Below are 12583 nucleotides of genomic sequence, written 5' to 3' on the forward strand. Positions count from 1 at the left end.
TCAATAAATCCAATGTTGTAAAAAATTGAACAAAAATCCATGGTAGTAGGTCACAGAACATTACACTTAATACATAAAATGAAATAGGTTAAACTCTTCATACTTAAAGGCCCTACAGAAATTATATGTTATGCTCATTGGGTTAAAAACCAGAGACAACCAAAGCTATTCATGTATTTTGTCAAAGAAGCAGAATTCTTTTTAAATGTATAAAATCTGCAAACATATTCAAACTTAAATTTGCTGGCATTAGGGTTTTTAAAATACTATTTTAATACAAGCTAAAGGAAGAGACTAGTGTTCTTACATCTTCTGCAAGTCTTCCATCAATTTTATTTAAATGCAAAGCCAAAGGAAGCTGAAAAACAAAGCTCCTCCTGATGCTAAACCGCTCAATTTACTGACAGGCAAATGGCTTCATGCTGCCACTTAATCTCATTTCTTGCATAATGCCCTCTAATTAGCATATCAAAGTGAATTAATACTTCTAGGGCATTAGCAATGGGAAAATCTGCTCCAGGCTCACAATGGCAGTTAGGAGCGAGCCAAGAAGTCCAAAAAAACCAAAGATACACTTTGCACTGCAAATGCATTCATTCTGTTTATTCTATCCAAACACTTATACTGAACAAACCCACAATGATACTGACCCGAACAAGGCTGAAAGATTTAAATTTTATGCAAGCCACTGTTTACTTCACTTTTGATTTTAAAATATTTGCAAGCCAAATCAGGACAATAAATGGAAAAACAAAATAATATTGGCATGAAGACATGTTACTTTAAAAATATAAAGGCCACATAACAAATTTTAAAAAGATTACATGGCAGATAAAATTGTGCCAATCGATTAGTTTGGCAAATCAAACATACTGTTGATTACTGGAACAATTAATCACATTTCTGGATGCATTCATTCATCATAAAAATAGTACATCTTTCTGGCTGCATGAGGACTGGATGTCTTGCACAGCAATGCATTAACGTCACAAGGATGAACCCTAGCTCATTTCGACTTCATTTTTCAGCCAATCCATATGCTAATTGCCACACTAACAGCTCAAGACCTAAAATGTATTCTAGTGTTTGTTTTGTTTGTGCAATTAGATATGCAACAAACCATCATTGGTGCATTCAAAGCTTTGGGCATCCTGTACCCCAAAGCTTTGGATGTGCCCAGTCCGAAATAGTAGCATTCATCTGAAGATACACAACTAAGGGCAACAGAACATGAATTAGAGCAGTAATGAAGCATCAAAATTGACATAGGAGCTTTGAATGTGTACTAAACAAACAGTGCATTGAATCCTACCACAGCCTTAAACACAATGTTTACTGTACTCCATAGAAGAGGATCAAAGTGACTTGATTAAACATATCCAAATTCAAAGACAGAATACTTTTCACTGATAACAAAATATGAAATGCTCTTTTCCTTCTCTTCTGAAATCGAAACATGGGAACTCCAAGAATCATATCATTTCATATCAAATATGTAACTAGAGAAAATATGCAAGTTCTGGACCTTTATTTGAGATCATAATGAAATAAGTGAAACAAAGAAAATCAATTTTATACATTAAAAATAAGGAAACAGTGACGTTTAAGAAAATTACACTCAATATATGACTCCACAAAAGCTGAGATTTATGGGAGCACAGAAAGCTTTATAAATAAACTGGAAACACCCTCCACAATTCCAAAAAACATTGGTGCCAAATACTTTAAATATGTCCTCAAAGAGTAACTCAATAACTTATCAATTAATCACCAGAAGGCAGTTAATTCATTTCCAACTGACACCCCAGCACTGCAATTTTATTTTACATTTTAATGAATCACATCAACAATCCAACTTTGATATATTATAATCAAAGATTCTGAGAACTGAATTTTAAATATAATAACTGCAATTATAAAATTTGTTAAACAAATAGAGTTTGATCATTACAAGATGATTAAACAACATCAAAACATTTTATTCTTATTGTAAATGAAATCTGGATATCCAAACAAAAATCAAGCTACACAGAAGAAAAACATTTCTAAAAACTAAATTAATGAGATGAAAACATTCCACCTAAAATAGAATATATTTTCTCCAATTACTTTACTGCTCAAATTTACACTTAGACATGAACCACACTAATGGTTAAAATCAGCTTTTGTGTTTACTGTACAATTGCATAGACTAGAAAACCACAATTTTCTATTTATCATTTTGTTCAAACTATTTTCAAAATGCATTTATTTATATTTTTTCAATGGACTCTACCACCAACATCAATACCAGGTAATAAAAAATATGCCCCGCAACCTTAAATAAATCAATCAGTTCTTACATGGCCAGTCAAGAGTTAACTGGTTTTGTAAAGCTCACATACCAACTTCAATAAAACAAATTTCATCTATTCTAAACAAGTGACCACAACACAGAAAAGGCAGACCAATCCATCAGCTAGCTGGAATAAACAAGCAAACTTGGCAAACCAATAAAGGTGAGCACTGACAGAAGTTAAAAATTTATTAAATATTGACATGAATTATTTACCAAATTCATACTTAAAGACATGAATGGTTTATTGAATAAGAGCCACCATGACAAGAGGTCAGCATCTAATGGAAAAAGACTTTGGCAGAGCTACACAATTTCATGAATGCTGATCTCTTGATAAAACAATAAGTTGAGAGTGAAATGAACATTTTTCTCAGTTCAAGTTTGCAGTACCAACTAAGAGTAACACAAATTAATCTCTTAAATAACTGATATTTCTCAAAAAACTCAGCATAATCAGAAAGAATGCTCCACAAGCATGCTGCATATCAGTGTGCTAAGATGGCGATTTCAGTTTTTTCTCAACTTGAACAAAAATAACTGCCATCCACAATGATCATACGATGCTTCCATTTATTTAAAAAAAACACTGCTATCAATTTGTACGAATTTGGATCAAGGTATTTTTTTTAGATATTCTAACGCATTTTACCTATTTCTGAATTGGTGTTCATCTGATTATTTAAAACATGCAAATATGTTCCCAATTGCTAACATTACAACAGCGTATTTGAAAATATTAATGTCAACAATTTAATACATTGCCTAAAGAAGCTAAGTTACTCTTGGACCTTACTGCTGACTGCTTTAAGGAAATGGGCAGTGTTTTTCATTACCAATGCTATTGAATTATCTATTTGTTCCTCAGCATGATCAATTTAATCTATAATGACACAAATCCTTAAATCATTATTTTAATGTTGCATGTTCTGTTTTCCTCTTTTTAGTTTGTACAGTCCAGTTAATGAAAACGGTCTATGAAAAATAAAAATACTACTCAAAAGTTTCAACTTTCAAAGTTAGAATCCCCAAATTGAAAATAAAAATTTAGGTGCACAATTTAGACAGCATCATTTAACCACATTATGTAGCAATTACAGCAGAGCAGCATCTGCTTTGTCACAATCTAATATACAAACAATAAAAGAATTAATTCCATACATCATGTTTGCATTGAATATCAATCACATCTTGTTTTTATCTGCAGGTGAAACTGAAGGATGAAGACCCAAATCCATGTAATCAAAGTTTGCATGAACAAAATAGTCGCAAAATAGTACAAGAGAATAAAACTTGGATACAAGTGATCATTTTCTTCATTTCTCTTCAGACATAAAGAATTCAGCAACCAGCCAAACCAGCCAAGCAGCCCTTTTACTCCCCCTGCGGAAACCTCCTGCAGCCTAGGAGTTCATTAAGTTTTATGATCTTCTTCAAGTCTGTTCCGCTTATAAGCCTCACAATGGCTACAAATCTGGTGAACCATCAGTACACCATTAGACAGCTTCAGCAAATCAATGTCATTTACTTTTTTCAGTCGAGTTGGCAGTATATCTTAAAAGTTTATTTGACATCTGTCCATGTATTTTTCCAGTGCATTTTACCCAGTATTTTTAACTTTAATAGAAAAAAACTACTAAGATAACAGTTGAATAAATTAATTGACACCATAGCACATTAGAAATTAAACAATCTTTATGATCCTACAATATATGAATTACTCTGGGTTGGGGGAAACAGTTATATTTTAACATTATGGTAGTGAAAACTATTTAAAAAACAGATGAACAAACTATGAGAGCTTATATTTTATCAAACAGGTACTACGTGCAACTCGACATATTCTTATTGCATATAAAAAACAAGGATAGAGGACTTCATATAATCTAAATTGTCAATGCAGTAACGATGAAGAACCAGAAATACATCAATAAAAGTTAAAACAATGTTTTCATTTAAAGAAATTATTAAGTTTTTAAGAATGTTTCTAAAACTGCTCTTACTCACATTTCTAGTTTCCTAAAGTACATTTCAACAGCTACTACAGGGACCATTAGAAGTACAATGTGGCATGAATTCTACAATCTAATTTCAAAGATACTAATCTCTCTGCATTGGTGGTGTTGACACTGATGGAGCCAAACATCCCAGTAATCTGCCTCAGTGAAATATAAATCCATGGTTATCAAAGCGAAATGCACGGTATCAGTGCTCTAATTAGGATAACCTGGTCAGTAGGTTTGTGGCGAAACCAAAAAAAAAATCCTGCAATAATCGAGCCTGTCAATTGAACAGAGGTTTGCGTCTCCACAAGAAAGAAAATTCTGCAATGGAAGCAGCGGGAAAGACTCTCAAAGTGCACCCTACGGACATTTTGCAGAAACCTAAACTTTTCAGCATTTCCAAAAAAAATCTGTTATGCCCAGTGCTGAAGAAAACTGATACAAGTATTTTCAGAACTCGTCTAATGCCATGCTTCATTTAAATCGTTGGCTCTAAACCAATACACATGCTGATACATTCAAAATACTACCCGCTGCAACAAAAGGCCAGACTGCCATGCTTCTACGAAACACTTAACTGTATTGCGCCGCATTTAAATGCGGGCAGCCTTTGTTTCCAAATCAGTTGTGTAATGTGATAATTGAGAAAAAATATTGATCGGTAGAAAAAAATAACTTAAAACCTGTGAGGGATTAAGATCGTTCTGAAAAAGCCTGCTACCTTGTGGTAAAGTGAAGGAATGCATACAATCGGGCCGACTTTTGCAATCGAGTTATCTCAAATATACTCAATTTCTAATGGACTTTCGATGTCTAGAAGATGCCTTAATATAATCGATGGAAGTCCAGATGAAGTCAACCCAGACAACAAGTTCAAGAGATACATTTATAAACCGAAGTAGACGTTTGCAAAACAGGAAAAACTATGACAGCCATCCAAAAGTGCTGGTCGCAATTAAACCAACTAAAACTAAACGACGTTTCATGACTTGTGCCTAAAAATAAGAAACAAGCTCTTCAACCTGCGATTGAAATGGTAATGTTTCATATCGCCAGTATGTGTTGTATGTGTGTGGATCACAGGATAAGCCACTTTTAAAACCAGGCATGGAAATGTAGCAATCTAACCAGAAATGACAAACTTCCCTAGTTATCAAGTCAAAAATAATAAGAAAGAAAATATTCGCCAAGTGCTGAAATAAATTGTTAGCTTTCAAAATCTTCAATAGAATTTTTAAAATCTGGCCAAAGAATTATTAATTCTTTTGGCAACGCCATCTGTTCACGCTAAATGTATTTGACTATTATTTAATATGCTAAGGGTATTAAATGTATGGAGCAGTTGTAGTTGTTATTTTCCATTTATACAAGTCATGTATTTAATTATTTCTTCGGTAACAACTTAATGGACATTTTATCTGCAGTATTAGTCCTGGCATTTTCGTCTCCCGTCGAACTTTTTTTCGTGGGTTATTGGAGAAGTGACTGCACAAACCCTACAACAGTTCTGCCCTTTATAAAGACAAATGCAAGCAAAACTGATAAAGAAACCTCCTGAGTAAAATAGGTTTCTATAATCCCGTTTAAATCGCGTCAGAAATGTCATCACTCGGGATAGAATACCACACATGTGGAAATATTTGTCATCATCTCGGATTTGCTATTATCCAAGTCCTGCCAAACACTAGAGCTCCAACAATAAACCATCAGTGCAAATGTTCTAGCAGAATGCAAGGTTGCACTCAGGATGTTGAATCTGATGTTAGACCGAGGCAGAGTGGAAAACACGAGACCTGCTCAGTTTCATCGCGTTTCTTATTTCACTGTGTATCAAATGAGAACCTGACCAGCATTCGGACAAAGATCCCAATAGAAATATATCTGATTTACTTTATGATGCCTGAAAATATCGATTTCAAAGCAACTTCAGTACAAGAAAAAGAACAGAAATTCTAAATCAGAGGAGCCAGTCCATTTCTTCACACGGATATCCCACTTATTCCACAAAATCCGCTTGAAATGTGTTCCTTAAACTTTGGAGATTTTCCCCACACCCTACACTCTCTGATTTTTTGGGGGTTTTGTCATGCGACCTAAACCTCCAAGTTAAACCTCAAATAAACGTCTTGACAACAAGCAGCGAAAATGTAAGTGAATGTTACTCAGGGTAAAAAAGGGCTCCTGAGCCCTGAAAGTAGAGCTTGGCGGAATCAGCTCCAACACAACCAACTCCCGCACCATCATCATTTTGGTCCCAAAGCAAAGCGCATCACAAATCAAAACTTCCAAGATTAAAACTAAACCCAGAGTCGCAGCCTATGACATCTTCTCAAAGTTAAATCGCGAGAAATCCAGAATATTTAATTGCACCGATACGCAAAAACAACCCAAGGATTGCAGTGCTTTAAATCTTATCTTCATTTATACACGAGATTTTGTTCATATCCTATTGAAAATCTAACATAGATAATCTGGACTGTCCAAGAAACTATCTACATTAAAAGCGACTCAGTCCAAGATGCCATTGTGTACTTAAAAGACATTTTCTTACAATTGTTGTGCACCTTATAAAGCATTTCTAAGCGACTGCTTCTAGGAATTTTGTTCCAATTTCCCAAAGCCTTGAACTCCGAATAAACCCAGCGCTAGCATTTCCTATTCAATGCAATCGCAGCAAATTACTGCAAAAACACATCAACCACCCGTTCCAAACAAAACAACTGCCATTCTGCTCCAGATATTGGGATGATTGTCATTTTCCCCCCGATTCAAAGTCCGACTATAGTTTAGTTTGTGATGCAAAATCTCACACACGCCGCTACTTTTTCTGCTCCGCATTGAGCGAAGTGCGCCAAAGGCGGCTCTATTGTGGGTGCCAGAGGCGATGTGTTCTGGGTGATATACGAGCATTTTAATGCACATTTCATTTAGCATCGCCGTTATGAATTGTTAAATTTAGTGAAGCATTATTACAGTGGGCAAAATGAAATAGGAGGAAGAGAAATCAAGATGGCGGTGCACATGCCGCCGGAGTTCAGGCTGCACAAGTATCACACAGTGTGGGTTAAAATTAACCGGGAGCTCTACCTGTTTTCTCCTTTATTTCGCACAGGACGCTGAACAGGGCCGGCTTCATTCTGTGGCAATTTAACGCATGTTTCCTGCAAACAGAAGAGAGTGGGGAAAAGGGGGGGGGGTTGAAAGAAGGAAAAGAGAGAAAATATAAGTAATTAACAAGATTTATAGCACTCAAAGTCAAAAATATGGCGGCGAATTTGAGCGCTAAAAAAAACACAAAAAATATATTTTTTTTGCAAGGCCACCAACTTTGCTTGTGCTTCGTCCAGACTCTGGTCGGTGATAGTCATGATCTGGTGGAGGATGTCCCCGATGTCTTGCTTTCTTCCGTCGCCGTCTGCACCTTCATGTCCTTGCACATGTGGAGGCAGCCCCATGCCCCCCTGAACCGAGTGTCCAGCCAAGCTCACACCGGGATGAGTCTGCATCATCCTGGATTGATCGTCCATACTCTGCCGCAGCAGCACACGGGAGAAATTTATATATATAAAACAATATATATTATATATAAATCAAGCACAGGTAGCGCTGGAGCCGAGGGAGAGGCAGGGCTGGGGAGGGGGGAAACCGCACTTGCTTTGGCTTTCAATTCCTTGTTTTTCTCCCCCAAAAAAAACTTGTCACAAAAACACAGAAAAAATATATATTTTTTTAAAAAATCCAAGATATGCCTCAAAAATAACCCTCTACAGAAACAAGACCAAAAGTAAGCTGCCTCTTCAAAAGACAGAGGGGAAATAATAATAATAAAAGATCATAAAAATGATTCGCCGGATCAATTTACGAGCCAACTCTTTATGTTTTTGATGGCCGCTTTGGTGAGGGATTGACAGACTGCCAATGCCACTCACTCACTGCAGACGTGTCAGAGTTTAAGGGAAAGAGAAAAAAATATATTTATATATATATATTTATATATATATATATAAAATGCAAACTCCGCCCTCGCTCGACAGGGCGGCCCGTGGCGGGGAGAGCGGTCGGAGCACGGCAATGCCCCTCACTCACTGCCCGGCCGCACAGTCACTCCTCATCCCTGTCACTCCCACACACTTTTATCCCCCTTGCTTTATTTCTCTCTCTTCCTCTCTCTCTTTCCCTCCTCTGTTTATTCTTTTTCTTCAATCCATCCCCTGAACTCGACGGAAATGTTTTTTTTCGCGCCGACCCCTTCTCCTCCCTCCCCGGCGCCGTCGACGTCCGTCAAGACACGAAGCCGCGCCCCTCCCGCCTTCTTCGGCCTGACGGACAACTTGGCGTTCGCCCAATCGCCAGCCGCTCTCGGCCGGATGAGCCAATAGTGAGGCGGCGGAGGCGGGACGTCGATCGGCGGTATCAAGTTCAGCTCACGGGGTGGAAGGGGGGAGGAGGGGGAGGGTTTGTGTTTAACGGTCGGAAACTTGTGATTGGCTCATTTCGAAAGGGGGCGAACAACCCCCCCAGCTTCCGTACGCTGACGTCACCCGCACGCGGCGCTGGGCCGCGGGTTACCATGGCAGCAGACGACTTTATTGGGAGCGCTCTATTGTTGCTTGGTGGCCATCTCTCAGCCGCGGTGCGGTTATCGGCAGCCGAGCAACAACTCAATGTCCACGCACGGAAAATATAAAGGCTCCGAAGTTGCTCGGATGTTTAAATTATTACCGAAACTGCACGGTTTTATGTTTTTGCCCCCTTGGAGAACCAGCGAGGCATTGCATTGCATTATTTTCAAAGCTGCATTATCTCAGAAATCAACGAAACCTTGCAGATGTGATACTTATTTGCAAATTATTGCAATTTACAACTGTATATGTTGAATGTTGAAAACCTTGTTTCCCTGCATCAGTTTTATTTACAATCCTTGTAGTTCTTCCATTTTTAATGCAGAGTATGTAGCTTTCTGTTCACTTGGTATGTAGTTCATTGATTCTCTAATAGCGGTGTCCCATTGATGGTCTGTCGAACATGACCAGCTTTATTCGTCCGTGGAAGCCTGGTCTTTCATTAATGGTATTTCAATGCAGGGTAATTGACAAGACACTTTAACCAAGTTGTAAGAGAATTTAAGATTTCAACAATACGTATTAAATTCAGTATTTCTAGTCTGTATCGTAGACTTTGTTTTAATTAAATCAAATTAATATTTTCAAGGTATCACACATCACCAGAATGATTGTATGTAACATCTCATAAGAGACTTTCCATTTTTTTATTCTCGAGTTTCCGATCATAAGTATTTTATAATTTCGGTTCTTAATTGTTTAGTTAAATGCATGTAAAATCAATCTTTCTACTAAAGTCATATTCGATATTTTAATTAAAATAAGCCTGTATATAGCCCATGTAAAATTCTCACAGCACCAAAGAATAACACGGTTGATGAGATTCCTTAAACGAACTGCTAGCTATAGATATAATTCTTTGACTTCCATGGTGTAAAACAGACTCGTTTATTTTGGCTTGCGAGTAACAATATTATGACGAGGGATGAGCCGTCTCTGAAAATCATTTGAAACTTAATGCTTCTGTATCCTGTAATAAAAGCAATGTTCGATATTGGAAGACGAAGCTTTGAAAATGTCCTTTCTCTTTGCCCGAATTTTCGAACTTACAATTAGGCTCCATTGCAACTGATAATTGATTCCAATTCATATTTCTATTTAATTTGGCACCAGGTAACACGGTTTATGGATTCTCCCCTTATTTTTAACTAGTGTCTAAATAATTAGCGGCATCGAGAGCCAGTTGAGGTCCCGACAGCGTCGCAAGCAAGTTTTTGCCACAACTGATATTCTTGCCTTACAGCTTGGAAGGTCGCAGTTAGGAATTTTACTGGTCACATTTTGGGGATTTATAAATATATGTTGTGTAAATACCTACAGTTGTTCACTGTGATAATAATCCGCAGTGCAAACCGTTCAGTAGGATTGTTCGCTCGTTTGTCGTTTGCAACACTGAACTCAGTGGACAGGTACCACTGGTATAGCAGTATCATTCAGATGGTGCCCCCAACCGCAGCCGGACTCCACATCCTTTCCTCATTCATTTATTTTCCCGTTTCATTCTTTACATTCTCCCCTTTCGTCCCCATCTTCAGTATATCTCCTTTCAACTGGGAGAGGCAGATGCTCGGGGCTATGAACTTCTCCCTTCTTTTCAATGCCACATCCACCAGGAGGTGATTATCCTGAAGCTAAATGAAGATACGGTGGCGTCGATTTTAATTTTTTTTAAAAAAAAGTCGCGAAAACACACGAGGAGAGAGAAAAAAAGGAACGCGGACATTCAGGGAACAATAGTAGTGAACAACACACTTAAAAACTTACTTAATAGCTTTATAGGAGTGAAAAAGATGGGTATTAATACAAGAAGTAAACTGGCTTCATCTTAGATTCCATTGGGTAAAAGACACATCTGAATCCCAATGATGCTTAAAATGACTTGTTTGTGCAATAAGACGTTAATTTCACTTTAAAAGAATTATGTTAAGTATTAAGTTCGTGTCGGGGTTCTGTCCTTTTTAGCATGCAGTAGTTTGAGTGTTACGATTGATGAGAACCATACGACACCGAATACTGGACAGTGACACTCCGAAATGAAAGGCAGAGAGAAAAAAATTGGCGGTAAAACCACCCACAGTGTCGTTCAAGTCAACGTGGAGGCAGCGTTGCCTTCAATCAATCAAGTTAAAAGATGTGAAACTCAGCCTTGTGGACGTAAGCCTTTGGGCTAGTGGTTTCAAAATCCAGTTTTGGAAATAAGATGGTCTTCAAAGTCCAAAGGGAAAATCGACTCGCCCATGAACGCCGACCAAACCCGGAGATCGGAAGACCCAGCTCGGACCATGTGTACGAACTCAATGCAAAACATTCCTCTATTCCCTGCATTCTCAGAACCCACAAACCTTCCTTAAGGTAATTATTCGCTCCCTTCTGTATGTCGTAGTCGTACCGACCACCACTCGCTCCGTGTGTGTTCCTTCAGTTCATAAATTTCTTTCCTCCAACATCCTGTCATCCAGATCTCAGCTTCGGCGCAATTTCTCGCGCCTCCGTTTGCACTCTTCACTCTTCCTTTTGCAGATCCCCTCACAGACACTTCTCTCCCAAAGATTACTGGATATTTATTTTTATTATTTCGAGAAACAGCACCGTAACAAGCCGCCCAAGCACACCCGTGTGAGCTGTTAACCTGCTAAGCCCGTGTATTTTTGGAATGTGGGAGGAAACCCGAGCATCTGGAGGATATCCACGCGGTGACAGGAAGAGCATACAAACTCCTTACAGACAATCGCGGGAATTGAACCCAAATTACTGCCGCTGTAATGGTGTCAATGCTACCATGACTCCCTGAGTCCAGACTTCTCCAATCTATCCACCCACCAATATCCCACAGCTCCTGAATCGTTTTAATAATTCTCTTCAGCACCCTCCCCAAAAACTTCGAGCAGCACCAACAGAATCAACAAACTCATTCGCAAGGCCAGTGATGTTGTGGGAGTGGAACTGGACTCTCTGACGGTGGTGTCTGAAAAGAGGATGCTGTCCAAGTTGCATGCCAGCTTGGAAAATGTCTCCCACCCACTCCATAATGTACTGGTTAGGCACAGGAATACGTTCAGCCAGAGACTCATTCCACCGAGATGCAAAACTGAGTGTCATAGGAAGTCATTCCTGCCTGTGGCCATCAAACTTTACAACTCCTCCCTCGGAGTGTCAGACACCCGGAGTGTCAGACACCCTGAGCGAACAGGCTGGTCCTGGACTTATTTCCACTTGGAATAATTTACTTATTATTTAATTATTTATGGTTTTATATTGCTATATTTCTACACCATTCTTGGTTTGTGCAACTGTAACGAAACCCAATTTCCCTCAGGATCAATAAAGTATGTCTGTTCTGAAGTGTCAAGTCCAAAAGTGAACAAATGCTCCAACTATGGCCCAATCAGGGCTTCCTAAACACTCATCCTGACTTCAGAATCCCTGAGCCCTGAATGCCTTTAACTACATTTTCAACCTGCCCTGACACTTTACATGGCTATGTAGCTCCAAACTCCTAGATCTATTATTACTGTCACATATACCTAGGTACAGTGTAAAACAGAATGCAGAATAAGGTGTTACAGAGAAAGTGCAAGCAGACAATAAGGGGCAAGGTCATAACTAGATAGACTGTGTGGTCA

At 38.4% G+C, this 12583-nt stretch overlaps 1 protein-coding gene across 2 annotated transcripts in view; it reads right to left on the reverse strand.

Moving 5' to 3' along the window:
• Positions 1-8621, reverse strand: part of pbx3b (pre-B-cell leukemia homeobox 3b) — a 216449-nt gene extending 207828 nt beyond the window's left edge. For both annotated transcript variants that reach the window (XM_059993883.1, XM_059993884.1), the window contains exons 1-2: positions 7666-8621; positions 7426-7499 (exon numbers count right to left, since the gene is read on the reverse strand). In XM_059993883.1, the coding sequence (XP_059849866.1) occupies positions 7426-7499; positions 7666-7865 (274 nt within the window). In that variant the 5' untranslated portion in view covers positions 7866-8621. The remainder of the gene's footprint in view (positions 1-7425; positions 7500-7665) is intronic.
• Positions 8622-12583: the final 3962 nt, after the last annotated feature.

The sequence above is a fragment of the Hypanus sabinus genome, chromosome 18, assembly GCF_030144855.1.
Source record: "Hypanus sabinus isolate sHypSab1 chromosome 18, sHypSab1.hap1, whole genome shotgun sequence".
NCBI lineage: Eukaryota > Metazoa > Chordata > Chondrichthyes > Myliobatiformes > Dasyatidae > Hypanus > Hypanus sabinus.